The sequence below is a fragment of the Cephus cinctus genome, unplaced genomic scaffold, assembly GCF_000341935.2.
Source record: "Cephus cinctus unplaced genomic scaffold, Ccin1 Ccin1_scaffold0230, whole genome shotgun sequence".
NCBI lineage: Eukaryota > Metazoa > Arthropoda > Insecta > Hymenoptera > Cephidae > Cephus > Cephus cinctus.
The window spans coordinates 1,169,742-1,189,009 of record NW_014332946.1 but is presented as its reverse complement, the minus strand read 5'-3'; the positions used below and the strand labels follow the sequence as shown (position 1 = coordinate 1,189,009).

The following is a 19,268-nucleotide window of genomic DNA, read 5'->3' as shown; positions in this document are numbered from 1 at the left end:
AAAAAAAAAAAACTAACATACTTATGCATGCAAAGCAAAATTTACAACTATTGAAATTGAATATTTTTTAAAAATATTATTTTGTTGACTATTTATTACTTTTTGTCAAGTTGCATAATATTATACAGGGTTATTCCGTACGAATCGTACCTACTGAAGTTGGTTTTACCATAAAAATTAGACTGGCTAACTTCAGGTGGTTTAGTCCGAATGATATTATATATTCGTATACACGTGTTAGAATAAAATAAGTTTGTAACTCAAACTGGGAATGATTGGAAATGAAAAATTTTATAATTTCTGTGACTGCAATTTCGTTTTACTACGGTGATTTTAGGTTAGGTTCTGCAGAGAGTGCATAGGAACGTCATACCAAGAAAGACTGGAGCATAATGCCCAGATTCCATAAGGTACGTTAAAATATTGTCTGACTAGTAATAAGAATATTCTCTTGACATATATATATGCATTTTTAGACAAATATTTTCCAAAAATTTATTCGAGTAAAAAAATATATTTCATCGATTTTACCATTGTCACTGTTGTAATATTCTATTTAAATATCCTTTTTTTTTCAAAATTTTATACGGCCCGGCACGCGTTGGTATCAAATTGAAATATGAAATCGCCTAGGGTGCTATTAAATAAATTGAATGTCCTGTATCATTAGGTAAAGGTTTACAGTGTAAGCGTAATTTTGAAAATTTCGGTTAATTTATCCCGCTTAATTTACTTTCATAAAATAGCATCGTTAGCTATATTTACGTTAAGTACGATAAAATCGTTGTGGTAAGAAATTAAAAAAAATCGAATTTCACTATTATTTTACGAAGATGATTTTTTAATATATTTTAATGATAATTACAAAAAAAAATCATTCCATTCATATTTTGCAAGATCTAAAGCCAGTTACAGATTTTTGATTCGATAAACAATATATCGACGTCTGAGCGTCGATTTTATGTTGACCGACGCTCGACGTCCAGTCTTTTCTCGATTTGACCATAAAACTTGTCGGCTCATCAGAGGAAGTACGTGGCTTTGAGTATAAGAGACGGAAACTCGTTTACCATTTGCACGAATATACCTATATATAGTATCATAGCGCAAGTACGTACCACGTGTGTGCACGTGTTACCGACTGCACACGTGGATGCACATGCACACACGTGATAAGCAGAAATCAGAGTACGCGGGTGACACTTTAACCTTATGGCAGGTAAATTACATATAGAAAATTTTGATAACGTGAAAGATATAATACAAAAAAAATTTTAATTCAAATTTTGACTAAAATGTAAAAAAAAATTGAAAAAAAAATTTTTAATTGAAAAAAATTTAATTCAAATTTTGAATAAAATTTTTTTTTTCTGTTTTGTTCCAAGCACAGAAAAGACGTTGGCCGTTTTTAGTACCGTTGCCATATCGGTACTTTTACAAAAGAAGACTTCTCTATGTTGATACCTCTAATTGGTGCAGGTTAGGCATTGCGTCATACAGCATTCGTGTTACCATTCTCTATACTTCGGCTATTTCTATTCGCCATGTCTAACGGTAATTCCGGTCCGGTGTGCCTTTATGCTGGAAGTGATTCTTCAGCACAGTCAAGTCTGAATGTACTGAGCTTCATCGTTGTCTCAAGAGTAAACGAAGCATGTCCAACAAGACTAAAAAATAGTAAATTTCGTTGTTGAAAATTGGACATGCAGTTTCGTAATTTCAAATCAAGTACATCTGTAGAGTAATTTTTTTAGATATTAATTTTACCCTTTTTTTTAAATAACGTCAAAAATATTTCCGAGAAATTACACTCCATTTTTTTTCTTCGACTGTTAAAAAAACTTTGTGAACAATAAAGCGCCATGTTTAAATTTCCCAAATACTTGTGCGCTTACCAATCCGAAGAATCGTCTATTTTGAATATTGAGGATGTCATGTAAAAAAAAAAGTTTTCGTACATATCCTCTTCGATGGTACTTTGAATTCCGCGCAAGTCTACTGTACCGGCGGAGAATCGTAAAGTTATATTGCGTTCGCGGGTATAAGAGGTTAGGCGCCACGTTAAGGATCAGAGAAAGGTATCTTAAAAGGTCTATAATACTAAACGTAGAGTCAAGGTACAGGCAGGTATTCAAAATTTGTATCCCATAATAAAAATATGACAGTGTAAAAAAAAAGAACAATCGCACATACGAAATCACCATGAAGTCAGATGCGCCACGTAAAATAATAATAAAAGGCAATTAAAAGCAACTGGTGAAATTTGCAATGCGATAAATAAATAAAAACGTAAAATCTACTAAAGAATATTCAAGTACAAGGATCTCATGGTCCGTACAGGAAGATCCGGCTACTTCGGTCCAAGTTGTATAAGCCGCGGGACATCTGGCTGGTGTCAGGCCCGTATCAAGCGGGTGCTCGAAACCGGTACACGGATTGGAAGTCATTCGATGACTCGGCACTCGGGTGCGCAGTCCTGCGCGTGTGGACTTTCCGTTGGCGGGAAACGAAAACATGCGTACGATACGCGGTGGGAGCCTAATCGGGTTGGCGAGAGGCGACTGCGTCGTCGTTGACGTTCGCTGTGAAGAGCTAACCTAAAAGATATCGCGATTTTATTAAAATACGAGGAAAACGAGCGAAGCGCGTTTGTCGCGTCGTACGCTAACGAAGCCAGCCTCTTTCCAGTGGCATCGAAACTTGTACGATATTACAGGTGCTTTTTTAGACGAGTGATATTGATTTGGGAGAGGCTCCGTAATCGTGGCACGAATATACCGTGTAACTCGCGAAGCGTCGGGCAGCCCGATGCATCGTGGCGTCGCGCGCATCCGTAGCAGAGTAGCCGTAGAGAATCCTCCCGTCCACCCTTCGCCCACGTTGTCCCACTCGCTCTCTGAAAGTCCCCACCGCGACTGAAATCACTCCCCTCCGAGTCCTACCGCTTCGCCGTGATCCACAAGCTTTGGCCGTACCAATCCCCACCACGTAAATTCTACGAGCATAACTTCCCCCTCTACTGCCACTCGGGGCCCCCCACCATCATCTCTCACAGTGACTCCCCTCACGTCCTGGACCGCTGTCTTCTCGTATCGCTCCGTTCCGCCGCCCCCGCCAACCCAGTACCGCAGCGACCGTCGTCGTCGTCGTCACCGTCGCCGTTGTCGCCGTCGTCGCTACTGCTGCCGCCACCTCCAAACCCCACGTTCCCCGTGCCATCTAGGATCCAACGGCGGCCCTAGCTATACGGGAACGTACACACAGCTGTACCAGGGAATATATACAGCTATACCGGAGTAACGTGCAAGGGAATGAGAGTGTAGAAGGGCGGGTAAGCAGAGTCAAGGGAGAGAGTAAGAGGGACACAGAGAGTGAGAGAGAGAGAGAGAGAGAGAGAGAGAGAGAGAGAGAGAATACCAATGGTAGTAGCACTAGTGCCGGCGGTAGCGCAGCATAGTAGGTAGGTAGGGGGAAAGACAGAGAGTGAGTGTGGGACAGAAGATCGCGGTTGTGGATGGGTGAGGTGGGAGGGAGGGAAGGGGAGGGAGTTAAACCAGCGCCAGAACGAGGGAACGTGAAAAAGAGGGAAGGTTGTAGAGGAGCCCTCTGTAATACCCGTTACCCCTCGTCCAGGAGCCCAGGCACTCTCGTACCTACCTCCCGACGTTCTCCGCGCGTCCTCCCGACGCTTCCATCCCCGTCCCCGAACCCAATCCAGTCCAGAAATCCCCACTCCAGTGTATGCCGGCGACGGAAGTGTGGCAACGTCGCGGCGTCTCGGTCTTGGCGACTACTCGGGGCCAGCCGAGTCTACCGAGTTTGTCTACCGGTGCGGGTACCAAAAGAGTGGAGATAAGTCGCGGGGTTTCGAAGCCGGCATGCGAAACGTTGTCGCGACGTGAACCGAGGAAGGCCGCCGCGCGAGGATTATAATAATATATACACGCAAGCACGCACGCACGCACGCACGCACGTCCGACCAACCCGACCAACCCAACCCAACACCACGCACGCTCGGGGATATTACCGACGCATTCGGCCGTTATACCAGTTTTGCAGTTAAACTCGGTGTAAATGGCGCTCTCCGCACAGAATCAGTCGACGTCGTATGTGAACTTGTATTACTCGATCGTCCAGCGCGCTGCGACACGCTACTTTAAGGAATATTACAATTCCGGTGAGTAATAGATAATATTATACCTTTATTAATGTATATATGTATGTATTAGGATTATCAGAATGCGCCGTCGAACCGGATAGTGTGACAACCTGTCAAGAGTGTGACAACAATATCGTGTGTCGTCAATTATGTTGGCTGTGTAGTTTTACGGCTGCTCTTGTTGTTGTCATTGGTCGCTACTGTCATTTTGCTCGGTGTTTTATATTTGTTATGTAACGCTCTCTCTCTCTTTTTTTTTCCCTTTTTTTTTCTCACGCGTTAAACCGCCTTCGGTTTAGTATCTACGCGCCAAGTCAAATCCGACGGACCGTCTCGGCGCGAACGGTTCCTTGTTTTTTTGTTCTTTGTTGTCGCACTTGAATCGCAATTGCGCTTCTTCCGTTTCGAATTTTCCCGCTTATACGTATCTCCGCGCCCCCTTTGCGCCGATACTTCTCATCAGACCGGAAGTCGAGCGTACTTCCCGTCTGATTAAAACGCGGATATCGCACCGCATAGTAACGCAGAGACTAGACACGTGCGATTCCCTCATTATGATTGCAAATATTGAAAGGTTTACTTTGAACGCGTGATCGATATAGGAATAATTTTTTTTTCGGTTTTGAATTACGGCAAATCTTATTTTTCTTTCGCGTTATTACTTTTGTTATCTTCAATATCTTGCACGTGCATCCTTTTGCCCATGCTGGCGCACTATTTATGAAAAGAGTTTCCGATCGATCGGATAGCCGAAAACTTTATGGCCTATACATGGACCGCGGTCGAGTAGCGTATTGGGATTTTATCTCTGAAGTACCGTCGAGAAAGACGCGCTTTCACACGCGCTTATCTCATGTGCCGAACTTTGCTCCTTATCTCGATTCGAGTGTTTTTTCTACCGGGTGAGAAAAAAATTTCGAAAAATCAGTCAGGCTCATGCCTGTAGCGTAGACGGTCGTACAGAGCATCCATAACCCATAAGAAAAATGTGACTGTCGTACATAAGGGTCCATCGATCAAGAGACCGCTTTGACGCTCAGCAATTTTTTGAGAATAATTCAAAACTTTTTCACTATTTATTTATGACAATCTGTCACGCGCAACAAGACGCGGCAATGTAAGATTTTTTGAAAATATTTTTTCATCATATTTATCAGTTAGACAATTTTCTCGTTTTCATATCCAAGTGATTTTTTTTTATTTTTACCCGACCTTTTTTTTAATGCATTTTTTCTTCCCACATTCGTTTCGCGTTCGATTCTCTTTTCTGGTTTCGCACAAAGTCGAATCTCGTAAAAAGTTTGCCGAACATGTGTCGCCCAGACCTCAGCCGTACTGGTATTAAGTCAAGTAACGACTCGCAAAAGTAGCACGTTCTATCGGGAAGCGAATATACGAGTCGTAGTCTCGTTATCGTCGTTCGGTCGCGCCGGGTAAAATTCGACCCAGCCGATGACATATCCGTCACGAAGTAAAGGCTCACCCACACGCGAACGCGCTCCAGCACGAAATGAAAAAGTTCCGCGGTGCGTCGGTGCAATAAAATTTTAGGCAAGCAATCGCAACCGCGTTGCAACGGTTATTCACGGTTCAAATACCAAAAAAAAAGTTCTTTCCCGCCATTACGTAGCTGGCATGGCCATTTTTTCATATTTGTTCTTACCGTTTATCGATACGGGGATCGTCGATTTTTTGAATCGTATCAACGGTTTGTTCGCGAACGGTTATGGCTGTCACGATTTTTCTTGTTGTTGATTCGTATTTGACAACTGGGCTTTTTCGTGCTGCAGAACAGTGGGAGTGTCGAGTACTAGTTTTTCTTGTTGTTGTTGCACTTACTTTTTTTACTGTTGTTGTGGCTTCGGTCAATGTTATTGTTCGATCTTGTTTCCTTTTTCTTGTTCATTGTTTATGTGCACTTTTCAACGTTGTACGAACTTATTAGGATTCGTGTGATACAAGGCAGGGACAGTCTGCGCCTTTAATCTATTGTTTCTTTGTTTCGATGACAATAACAGTGTTCGATGATACTGCCCAGCTGGTGTGGCTTTCCTTTCTGGTCGTTGCGTGAATTATTCCCGGCGATTTTCGCATCGTAAACACGACCTTAAACTTCGTCGATTTGTGTGCACGTGACGTGATGACCTAAAGGAAATTTGAAGAGTTGCGCAACTTTTCCTTTTCTTGTGCTAGCAGACTAAATTCATGGAAGAGTTTGGATCATTATGTTTCTTTAATATGGCGTTGTAAGCTTTCTCAAGGAAATTGACAGCTCTTGTCTTTTCATTGGCGTTTGAACGTTAACATTTAACATTAAGGTAAAATAAAGCCTGTTTCGATACTGAATTGATTGGATAGTTTATATTTTTTTTTATGTTTAATAAAATGGCTTTTTTATTTCCGTGAAGAAAGTCGTCACCATTCACACAATAGAATTTTAAAATGAAATCGTCGCTCTATTTACTTTCATTATTTATCTCTTTTATTACTTCGCACGGTTAGAATTTTTGGACACTGGCCTAGGCTTTGTCCGCCATTAATTTCGGTCATAACAAAATTTTGATATTTGAGGTTAGGAAGCTACGAATCTGTACATTTTTTTTCCCCCATAAATTTCGTCATTTTACTTTTTGACGTGACTACGTATGCAGTCTCGAAAAGTGAAATTTTTTATCATGGAAACTATACACGTGATAATCTTGTCAAATTGTAATTTTCTATACGAAAACGATCGCAAATTTATATCCTACAATTTGTATCCAAAGACGCAATTCACTTTTTAATTCAAAAAAATATTGTATATACGATCCTCGTAGGAGGAATTTCTTACGAGATTATTATACGCTTTATGGTTACGTTATTACAATGTGTCTTTAAACTCGCGAGAATATTACAACGATACAGTCGCGACTACAGTAGAATCATTCGAGTGAAATAAGCGGATACTGAATGCGCACGTCGGACCGCGGAGGAAGTATTTCCAAAATAGGTGAATAAATTTTGAAAGTGAAATCATTGGTAACGCGCATGCGCGGGAAATATGAATAAACGCGTGAATTTACCCTTAGCAAAACTTTTAATTGGCAATGACTTTCTGCCAAAAGTGGCTTTTGGCGAATCAACGAAGGTCGATAGAAAAATTATTTTTTGCAAAAATAAAAATATTAAAAATTAGACATTTTTCAATGGATTTTGAAATGAACAAGTTTTAAAATCCGAAACTTTCAATTTCACATTTAAAGCTTTTCCACGGTAATTAATTACGCATTTGTTGTTTTACTAAATGTTGTCGAATTAATGGGGCAATTTAATATTGTCCCGCTAAAATAGCGCCTGATAAATGACAAAATTACTTCCCGCCGGCGGTTTTCACGCGTCACATTTTTCGGCGAATGGTTATCGAGACGCTTATATGTTCTTCATACGATGCGTTTCGTACGCGCGTGTAGTTCGCGGAATAATAAATTATTCACTATAATTATTGCGAATCACTTGAGTCCATACTACTCTTGTCGTTAAGAAGCCGACAGTGGTTAGAAGTGAGTGATGGGCGTTCTTACGTAAATTTATGAAATGGACTTTGCTTCTCTTTTTGGAAAAGAAAAATTAGGAGATACCTTAACTTTTTACTTATAATGGTATCGGCAGAAATTTGTATTCCTTTTCATTATCGATGGTATATTATTCTTCACAGTGGTTAAACGTATGCGTGTGCCAAATTTTTCAGTGTCAAAATGCGGATATACAATGTTCAGTTTTTGTGTAAATAGTTACATGTAACAATACAGTGAGATACGGGACTATTGTATCATAGCGAAAATTATATAAAACGATAAAACAATGACGGACGAACAATTTACTAGAAATTCGACGATTTCGGTTGAAGCCCGAATTTCGAGTAGCATTCGAATTTTTTTTCGGACAGCTATAAATTTTCAAGGCTATAGGATCGAAGAGAAACGAGAGTTTCCGCATGGGCATTCAAATTAAAAATGTCATATCGGTTCATCGCGCGAATCAAAATTCCATTCCGATTACGACGGTTGTTTCGTTTAAAGAAAAAATTCGAAAAAATTAGCGCAGATAAAGATTTTGTTAGACAACTTTTTTTTCTAAATTCCCACATTCTCCAAATTTTTAAGCGACTTCGGTACGATTTTTTTGTCATTTAAGAATTTTCGAAATCTTATCTCAACTCTGGCACATGGTCCGTGCGGGAATAAAGCCATAAGGATAGGAAGAAAAATCGGTAACCAAAGAATGTTCAGTACCTGGCGAATGAAAAATGTATGCGTTCCCGGACAAGAAAATGTTAAATTTATCGTAAAAGCAATTCAAAGAAACGTCCGACGACTGGTATAAATTTCTTCCGGACCTTTCGATGTCTGTCAAAAAAGAAAAGAAATGCGAAAAGCATTCAGGCAAATTTTCAAGCTACGTAAAAAAAAGAGAGCCGTGCCGTGATAAAAACATGAACGGAGTGGGTCTCCAGCCTCGAAACCGACCCGCCCGTTTAACCCTAAAGCCGCTGAGCTCGGAAAATCTTTAAAAATCCGACGGTCAGACGAAAAAGATATCTGACGCGCATGCGCCCCGCGCATGCGCACTGCCGCGAGTCATCCCCCTCTGCCCCTCCGCCGCGCAGTCGGTGCGCGCCATCAAAACAAATCGTAAAGACGTCGTCCACCGCCACTTCCACCTCCACCGTCGCAGTATCCATCGCCGCCACCACCACCGTCCTTTTATACCTATATACGTATGCCGATATACACATATCATCAAGGATATGCGTACGTCGAAGTCGAAGTGGACCTGCTTAACCTAACCTATATGAAATCTTCGGGACGTGACCGTTTCTCCTTTCTCGAGGATCAACAACAAAAATCACAAGACCACATTGGGAATCGTAGAAAAATAAAAGAAAATTTATAGAGGAGCGACTCCTCGGTCAGCTGCGCAACTTATTTCTCGTTGAGGCAGGTGCGGATGCACGCGGGTTCGTCCTGGGTCTTCTTGTCTCGTTCTAAAAACCCGTACGAAAAATTTTCTCTTGGCTCTCGGGTCGCCCGTGCTTACAGCGAACAGACTTTTCACTCGCTTGAACTCCTAAGCGTCGTACTTAAGAATCTCTGCAGCTCTCGGCTCTTCCATTCAGGGACACGATGCAGTCTGTTGTTTGCGGACTTTTCTACGGCAACGCACCTGCGCGAATTGTTCGTTACCTTTGCCGACAAAAAATTCCCGAATTTTCGCTGGGTCTGCATTTTTGGGACTCCTGAGGAATTTCGAGTAACATGAAAAACGATGGATGGTTATAAAAATAAACAAAGCCTCGAATTTTCGTTGCATCCTCTTTTTGTGGCAACACGTGCAACTTTTACGAAAATTCTTGCGCGATATAATAATAAAAGTTGGAGATTCCAAGTTTCTTTCGAGCGGAATAACAAAAATATTAAATTATTCAATTTTTGTTATCTATTTTCATTGTTAAACATTCGTTCCGTTTGCCTCTGCATCTGCCGCGTGTGATTATGCAATTTTTCAAAATTATCCCTCTCCCCTTTTTTTTCGTAAATTTTGAAAATAATATTTTTTTTTATAATTTAATACATTACACTTGTCCTATATGCAGGTGCAACCGGGTGCGTATCTATAGGAGTCCACTGGGAGGCTTGGTCGCAGTGTCGAATTTCAAGGTGAAGCAGGCAAAGCGCCACACACATGCGCCTCGCACACTCGCTCCCACGCTAAATCTGTGTCCCACGTCGTCACGTGCATTTCGTATGCACTTTACGTGTGCGCTAGTAGTGCAACAAGGTGATGCGAAGGTTATGCCGAGATAAACTTCACCGCGAACTATAGAGCCATCGAGATACCTATTAGGTTTCCTATTGGGATCCCGAAGTTACCGCGGCGACTACGAAACAGGTTTCGTTCTTTTTCCAACTTTTTTCTTTTTTTATCTTTTCTCCTTTTTTTTCCTTCTCTCTCTTCTTTACCTCGCAAACCACAGCTTTCACGGAGTTTCCTTGTAATTGCATGCTAACGCTTATCTGGTGCAATTCTTCCGGGATGTAGCTCCATTTTTTCCCAGCATAAATCGAATCTGTGAAATTTTTGCAAATTCCCAGGAAAAACAATTTCTTTTGCAAAATTAATATTTTACAGACACCATTGCGTACAACCGCTGCGTGTAGTAGTTGAGGAATTTTTGAATTCGAATATTTCCCGCGCATTCGTAAATTGACGGTTACTGATTTTTTGTAGTAAAAAAATTTTGAATTATTATATAAAACGTGATTTTAACGGTTTCGACGAAATACCGTTTTCACGTCGATACGACGATGGGTTTATTGACTTTTTCGAGTGAAACGGTCAGTCCGTCGGCTGACGTCGTTAACACCAGTAATCCAGGTCAAGCGGCGGATTTACCCTTGCACCGTTGAGGATAACGAGTGGCAGTATCTTTTCGTAGAAAGAGAACCGAAAAAAGGGAGGAAGAAGTACGCGAAGGACGCAGAGGAAAATATTCTGATTATAAGTAGCAACCAAGTCATTTGACATTATGCACGATTTCACTTGACTTCCGTCGGCCATCTTTTTTTCTTGACTCAAACGCCCCGGGTCGTTTGCCTCTCCTCGAGATGTAATGCAAGTTGTCGTTCGCCGAGATGCAGGAAGGAAAGAGACGGAGGAAAAAAATGAGTAAAGCTCGAATATCACGAGACGCCGCCACTTCATTCTTGATTCTTCACTATCTTTTCTTTTGTTCTTCGTTCCGAGTAGCTTCGTGGATTAACTGCCGAGTGCCGGTACCTGCGCATGCGCAGAAAGGTCACGTGTCCGAATAACCATACGATTGCCAGCGACTCGACGTAGGAAAAAAATTTAGAAAAATCTATTTTGCTTTTTGTTTTCGAAACAAAATGGCGTTCATACATGCGTATACGGCATATTTCTCACGCTCGTTTCTGCTATTTTATATCTAACAGGGATAATTACTGTTATCGTTTACTCTGACGTGGCATCTGGGACGCCCAACTGTCTTGTACTACTTGGATGGTAATAAGAGCCATTTTTACGTATACGTAATACAAAAATTAAATGATCAGTGAAGCGGACGAATTTTCAGCTGGGATGTTATTTTATACACTCTTATCGATCGGGGTCGAGTATGAATTAATTATGATTCGGTGATTTGTCATTTTGATCGTGACGTAAATCGAGTCTTATCGGGCGGCAAGAAAGGATCTTGATTATTATACGAGATCGATAATCGATAAGTGGATTATATGGTTTTATTTGATAAAAAATTGTTACTTCCGGTCAGTCTTTTTTTTTTGGCAAATTTGTAAAAAAAAATAATTACAAGCGAAATTTCTCGATGCATTTTTGACTTTTTTAATCTCTTTTCTTTTATCAATCGCCTCCATTCACGTGTTTCTGCACTCTGTAATTTCACTTGTAACGACGTACAATCTTTAAGCTGAGTACACACCTTGCGTATATAATCTGGTATGATTCAAGCGTAGTGTCCATTTCCGATTCTACGATACTTCATTATCTCCGACTGTCTATTTACATGGTAATTTCGTAATCCACGGTGAAATGTCGCTATCTATTAATTTCAATTATCCAATTACTTTTATACGTTCGGTCGTTTTCGACGAACCGCGTGTCACTTTTTTGTTTTACAGCTGCAAATTTAACACGGGGTTTAGTTATTTTCAATGGGAACGTCAAACGGAAATATTGATAATTTGGTTTAAAAAATTCGAAAAGAAAAATTGATTCCATTTCACGCAGAACGAACAAAAAAAAAAAAAAATAATAATGGTCTCGCGTCCAAAATTTTAATTTCACTCGTTCAATTTGTCTCGCGCCGAGAGGCATTGAAAAATTCGAAAAAATTGAAATTGCCACGTTAACTCGGCTTAACCGCAATCAGCTCTTGCAGCAAGCGTAATTAAGAGAAGGCGAACGATTCGGTAACTTAATCAGCGTGTCACGTGAATCCAAATAATGAATAATAATGATAGCGGGCTAATCGTTGCCAGTGTCGTTCCTTACGTAACGTGTTAACGATAGCGCGAAATGTTTATTCGCGAAAAACAGCGATCGACCTACGGCCGGACTCAACGTTACAACGACCAGCGTCATTTTTGGCGTATCCAGGTTATCCCATGTAAAGAACCTTGGAAATTAGTGTGATCGATGAAAAATAAATTTGCATATTTATTGATTCGTTTATCTCGGCAAAAGTGAACGAAAATTTGAAAAAAAAGGATCCGAATAAGTTTTGCGACTTAATGCAAACGATCCATCAGCTTTTGCGGTCTTAATTTTTCCAGTGTCAAGAGACGATAATAATTGCACTGACGAGTAACCGCATTTTATTAATTCTATTTTTATTTTTTGTCTTTTGACAATATAATTCATCCGTCCAATCGAGTCCTCTACGCATCTATACACTAACCTATTTTTATCTTTACGGATAATCGAGTCAAAAGTCTCATCAGACTTTAAGGCTGCTGTGTGGCTGGAAAAAGTTTCGGTGTTGACTCGAGCGTTGACTGGTGGCGAAAGTACGAAGCTCTGACAGGGGCGTCATGGCTGCAATATTTGGGGGTTCCTTCGCAAAGGGTGCGAGACACCTCACAAAATTTTCAAGAAATTTTTTTTTTATTATATTGTGCGCGTTCAGTACTTCGACTCCATTACTTTTCTTATCATGTTGCTTTTACAGTAAAGAGAATTCCATCATTTTTCATTTCCGCTCTAAAAATATTGTTTGTTATTATTACTGGTAGCTAAACACTGATATTTACAGTCAAAGGTGCAATTTTTGAAGCTCGAGATAATTAAAAATAAAACGTGCGATTTTCATTGAAGATTGCAATTATATATCTGTGAATTAGTATAGATTTGGTAACTTTTATATTTAAATGACGTAATTATGCGAATTGGGTGGAAAAAAGAAAGGTACAAGTGAGACTCGAACCAGCGACCCCGCGCTCGCTAAGCTAGAGCGTTACCGGGTGCGCTAAACGACCTGCTTAAATATTTTGACACATTTGATGTACATACGGACTCACAAAACTTCAAAGTCAACCTTCTTGAGAATTTTTGAATATGACATAGACCTGCTTTGGGAAATTACTATTCGAATTCTCAACTTCATGTACCATGAGTAAAAAAGATTACGAAAATCCGATTGTTGAAGACTCCTTGTAAGAAATATTCTAATATTCCGTTACGTTTGCAATATTAGTCTTTGCGACAGTCTATGCTAATTATTAAAAAAATAATAATATAATGCATACAGATTGTAGAAAGTTTTGGTACTAAGCTGAAAAAGTTATATTTAATTTGTTATTCACAATTCACAATTTAATTGTCTAAACTCAGCAGCCTTAAAATTAGTACATACACAAAATATATACTGTACACTTAACCTGTAGATGATTTTTCGACTCTATATCAGTCATCACATTTTTTCTACAGACTTTAGCATACGCATTAAAAACTCAAAGTCAAAAACTGTACTAGTTAAAAAATCCGTATGTCCTCCAAAGATTAACGTTGCTTACATAAGGTTCAACGAGAACTGGACGATAAAGCAGTTTTGCGTAATTCCTTCTTCAGTGTCCACAGCGCCAGATCTGCCGTTTCGATTCGTATAACGGGCGAAATGTAATCAGAAAAAAAATGAATTCTTGAGAAATATAATTGCACAGAAATTGCATCGATACGTGAATTCACTCTTGTAATACTTACGTAATAAATATGACAATTCCAATATCTGTATATACAGGGTGTCCATTATAAAAGTAGGCATCGAGTTTTCCACCAACTTAATAGCGATTGAAAAATCCGTCCTGCAACATTTGTTCAGAAGGAGAAACACACGAAGAAATAATGTCCTCTGGTCCAGGTTCATATATGGTGATACTGTGGAGGATGGAGCAGTTTTTAAAAAAATGGAATCTTAAATTTTTATTTTTTCAAAAAAAATGTTTTTTTTTTTCAAAATCTACAAGTTTTTCAAATATATTTTTTTTCTCATAAACTCGTAAACAAGATGATCAGCCACAACGAGATAATTGTCAAATAGCGGTGATTCAATTTTTCAATTACTAAATTAAATTCAACAACACACGAGGAGACAAAGTCTTCCGCGCCCCGTATGCGTAGGAGAGTAAGTGACGTCACAAAGATAAGGTCTCCGCAGCACGTCACTTCCGGACTATTTTCTCACCCCAGACCTTCTCCTCTCCTGCGGACATTCCTGAAAGATGCTGCTTCACCAGGAGCCTCCGACGACTAGGGGTGACGCGATGAACGTAATTGCTAATACGTGCAGAGTAATTCAAAAAAAAATATTTTTAAAGCCGGCGCAGAGTTTCCAAAAGGGGGTCAGAGTATGTCTAGCTCTTGATGGTGGTATTTTTCAACATCCTTTAACCGCAGCCTCTTCCCCCTCCTGGCCCCTCTGCCCCGACGCGCTCGTAGAGAGGGTTTGGAATGCGAAAATACCGGAAGTGACGGGATTGTCGCAAATACGTTAGAAAAATATCAAAATCGTTCTGTCTGTTTCCGTAGGATATTTACCTATCGATTATCAATCGTAAAAATGTATAAAAAATATATTGTCCAAAAAAAAAAAAGAAATGACCGAATCTTTTCCCCTTGCTCTCAATTTTCGTACCAAAACTTTCTTCTCTCTCTCTCTCTTATTTGTCTCTTTTCACGACAGTCACGATTTTGAGATCCGTCGCTCCATTGAGTTTCGAACTTCCGCCAACAAATAATACTGAGCCCGACTTTCGAATCGCATCGCGAGCGAATTAAACGCTTTTACCAAGATGACCATTGTGGCAAGAGATCAATTTCCATGGAGCCAATAGGGAGAGAGCGCGATACAGAGAGGGAGGGATAAAAAACAAAAGGGAAACAAGCAAAAAGGCAAACAGAGAAATAGCATATCCTTAAGATTTTCGCAATAATGGCAATTCCACGCTTCGACAACTTTACAAAGTTTTACGAGAGACCTGACTGTGCATAGCCACGTGTTTGCGCGAGTCTGAACAAGTTAGTACAGCGATATATATATATATATATATATATACAAACACAGCCATTCATACAGTATAGCGCAAGCCAGACGCTATAGTCCCTGCAGCTAGTATACAGAACGTAAAGCAATGCGTATGACGTTCTATAGTATAATATAGTACCCCCTATAACATACTATAGTACGAATCAAGTGCACGACGTAGTATTTCTAACGTTAACTCGAGAAACGTAAATACGTACTTCGATGACGTTTCTTGGTCGATTAACATTGCCGTACTGGAAAATACTTGACACGTTACTCGGAGAGAGCAAATATGAGTCGTTGATGATCCTGTATATCGTTATTCTCAGTTGAGGAGGTTGAACGGCGCACATGCGATGCACATGCGATGCGCCATTCGGCGTCGTCTTCGGAACGGGGAACCGGTCGTCGTTGAGACGTCATTGGATCCTCGAGTCACCGGGGGAATACCTTGATGATTATTATTAGTATAATTAATCATTGTCTACCTTAGTCAAGAAGCAGTAGAAATATTATTGCGAACCGGTAAGAGTCTTTGGTATTGTTTTTTTTTTTTTTTTTTTTTTTTTTTTTTTTTTTTTTTTTTTTTTTTTTTTTTTTTTTTTTTTTTTTTTTTTTTTTTTTTTTTTTTTTTTTTTTTTTTTTTTTTTTTTTTTTTTTTTTTTTTTTTTTTTTTTTTTTTTTTTTTTTTTTTTTTTTTTTTTTTTTTTTTTTTTTTTTTTTTTTTTTTTTTTTTTTTTTTTTTTTTTTTTTTTTTTTTTTTTTTTTTTTTTTTTTTTTTTTTTTTTTTTTTTTTTTTTTTTTTTTTTTTTTTTTTTTTTTTTTTTTTTTTTTTTTTTTTGCTTACGAGGAGAATTATGATTCGACGTGATAGTTTCGTTGCGCTTGTGTTCCATGGGATGACGTTGCAGTGTGAAATATTTTATTGATGGGAGACCACGTACGTTTTATTGGTGGTAATTTTTGAATGACTCTATGACAATTATTTTGGATTGTTGATGATTTTGTTTGCTAGTGACTTTTATTTATTTATTGTATCTTGGTAGGTTTTATGATCTAGGGAAAATTTTTTAGCGGATTTAAAAAAAATTTTTTTTTTGATTATTTTGACTTCTCACTTTTTCATGGCAAATTTCTCTTGTCTTTCTGATTTTTTTCAAAATATCAGCTGATTCGTTGATTAATCGCTAATTACTTAATGCCAGGTTTTAAAATCATCGTGGTATGTCTTGTTAACGTAAATTCATGCACGTTTTCACTGTTTATCTTATATCCGAATATATTCTTGACTTAGATCAAGTTGGTCTTTCGTATAATTGAGGAAAATATGTTATCGGCGTAAAATGATACTTTCGAGACACAACAATACTTAGAAACGAGTTACAGCATAGTAACGATTAAATAAACTGTGAGTCATTCGTGTTAAACGCAGGGCGATCAGTATTGCGTAACAATGAGAATAAAGTATTAAAAAGGCCATTCAACAATATGCCACCTGTCTCTGCCGCAATTCTAGGAAATTTGTAGAGTACCAACAGTAGCGAAAATGGTACCGATTCATTAATTTGCATTAAAAGTATGAATATATGGGCCGTATTAAATGCAATTGCGAAAAAGAAAATGCTCGAGGAAAAAGTTTGAGGTCTTAAAAATTTACCGACAAAGACCTGTGGAAAAATTGTGCGAATGAAAAATTGTTTTTAAAAACTTATACACGTGCGTGCAAAATGTCAAGGGAAATGTGAAATTCGCAATATAATTGCAATTGCAGTTGTCTTCTTTACTCCGTCCAGAAATGGTATTTTTCGCAAGGGCACTTGTACGTTAGAAACGGCTATTGGCGCTTGGTACGTAGAGAGGGAAATTTTGGCAGTGTTAAATTTTCAAAATTGTTGCCAAACATTAGCTACACGCTTGTTTACCTATGTGTACAATTTCAATGGACACGCGAATATACGGATTGGCAGTGCATCCGAGGGAATTTCGTTAAACATTGCTTCAATGCAGAATCCCGCGTGGATTATACCCACACAGCAAATAATTTGCCGCCAGGAATACCACTGTAAACTACTACTGTCGCGTGCGAGTATATATCGAGTCGGTAGCAATTACGGTGCGTAATGCAATTCCGGAATATTCGTCATGCGTGAATGTGTGCACGTAAATAGTACTACGCGCCCACGTACATAAAGCGCGTAGACGATAATAGACGACAGTTTGTCGCGCGTGCGCAGATTTTGATATATAAAAAAAACACAATACTGAAAAAAAAAAGAAAATTGCCAATTACGTCCTGTAACCTTAGATAGATTTGACTCCCATTTTCGACCAAAGATTCCGCATACAATAATATCAGTGATATTTGAGTTTCTATGCTGATAATGGATTGTTATTATTTTCCGTTGATCATTATTGCTTTGTAAGTTGATCTGTGACTCGAGCAGACGCGACGGTCTTGAGTGACTTTTTTTTGTGTTTGACGCCACGCGCACAGAATTTTATTGGAGTTGAATTATTTTGGATATTCTTGTACAGGTAATGTCGAGCGTTGTCCGGCCGATACGTCGAAAGTTGAAGAGTACGGCTCTGGCGTCGTTACTTGATAAGCGGCAATTGGTGGATTTGCCGTGAAAGCGAAAAATATTGTCCGGGGTTCCGTGTGGGCATTAAAGAAAGAAAAAAGTTTTGGCATAAAAAAAATAATTTGACGAGTCGCATTTATCAGCGTCGAGGTACGTTTTTCTTTGTCGTTTATGGAATTATCTATAATCGTTTCGTTCGCCTACACATCATAGAGTACGAGGAGCACATGTCAAAAAGATTAATTGATGTGGGCGAAAATGTTTAAAAAAATATAGGTTATGTCTTGGACTAGAAAAGAAAAATTATATTCAAGAATAGAATCGATCGGACCTTAGATCGTTGATTAATGATCGCTGATCCATTTATTCATTTCGATATATCACAGTCTCTTCCGTTATCACGTATATCCTGATGCAAAAACGAAAATCAATGTGTTCCAAAATTGGCTGCCAGTAACTGCCATCATTGTATCCTTGTTTATGTATATGCACCTGATAGAGACACGAGCATTCTCGTAAAACTGGTAGTAAATTTCGGAACGTACCTAAATGTCATATCACGTACCTTGTCATATTAAAAAAGAGCTATACATACTGAAAAATCAATGAGCGAACACTCAGTGTGAATTACGACAAACGAAAAGCAGCACACGAGGGTCAATTGAGAAAACTGAAATTTATAAACACGCAAGCCTGCATTGTACCCAGCGTTCATTTCTCGATCATCCATTTAGAAAGTTGCGTCGATAAAGTCATCAAAGTATCGAGGCCCCGCCGATAAATTCTACCGCCGTATACGTATTGCATACGTACACACGTAACACACACTGAATGATAAATGGACGGTAGTAAATCGGCCATTATTCCAGTAACAAGTACTGCCAACCGTGCTGGTAATACGTTAATATCCATCGCGTAGAGTTAAAATCGAAGCAAACTTCAGATCATCGAGCCCCCTTAAACGAGCGTCATCAATTTACTTCGTAAAATGCGAAAGCATATTCACTCGAGTACGTGCGGTTAACAAAATCACTCATAACCTCTCGCGTGAGCGTTGCAGTAGACACGCAAGCCCGTTAACGTTCGTACGTACGTGCGAGCACACTGCTGCGAACTTGCAGTCACGAGAATTTTACGTACAACACACAACGGCGTCTCTCGTGATTCCCGGAGAGAGACAAACGCGACGCACGAGAGCCGTAACCGAAAATCACAAGTCTCGACAGGATTCCGTCGGTGTGTTGACAGGACAGCGCGTTCTGTTGGGTCGGATCGTATACGTGGTGGCTACTGCGCATGCGCCCAGACGCCTTACCGAAAGTCCCTAGAGAGCGCGCGCTTCTCAAAGATCAAATTAACCGTCGTCCACGCCGGTATCGCTCGTTTAGGAATCCCGCTGCCGACGCAGGATTGATTTGATCTTTTTCCG

General features: G+C 39.4%; 1 protein-coding gene and 1 long non-coding RNA gene across 11 annotated transcripts in view; one reads left to right on the top strand and one right to left on the bottom strand.

Annotated features, from left to right (window-relative positions):
• Positions 1-3,118: 3,118 nt before the first annotated feature.
• LOC107265682 (myeloid zinc finger 1) overlaps positions 3,119-19,268 on the top strand; it is a 28,548-nt gene continuing 12,398 nt past the window's right edge. For 3 of the 7 annotated variants that reach the window (XM_015735396.2, XM_015735394.2, XM_015735395.2), the window contains exon 1: positions 3,542-4,177. In XM_015735396.2, the coding sequence (XP_015590882.1) occupies positions 4,075-4,177 (103 nt within the window). In that variant the 5' untranslated portion in view covers positions 3,542-4,074. Of the gene's footprint in view, positions 3,332-3,540; positions 4,178-15,650; positions 15,783-19,268 lie in introns of those variants that run through there. The other 4 variants (XM_025082948.1, XM_025082947.1, XM_015735399.2 and 1 more) reach the window with 3 other exon arrangements.
• Positions 11,557-19,265, bottom strand: LOC107265684. 4 transcript variants are annotated; one of them, XR_003059175.1, is made up of 5 exons: positions 18,405-19,265; positions 16,105-18,331; positions 15,476-15,707; positions 13,937-14,110; positions 11,557-13,821 (listed from the first exon to the last, which is right to left on the bottom strand). It is a non-coding gene; the product is annotated as an uncharacterized LOC107265684 (long non-coding RNA). The 4 variants fall into 4 exon arrangements; XR_003059176.1 differs by having other exon boundaries at positions 13,937-14,037; XR_001537269.2 differs by having other exon boundaries at positions 18,171-18,331.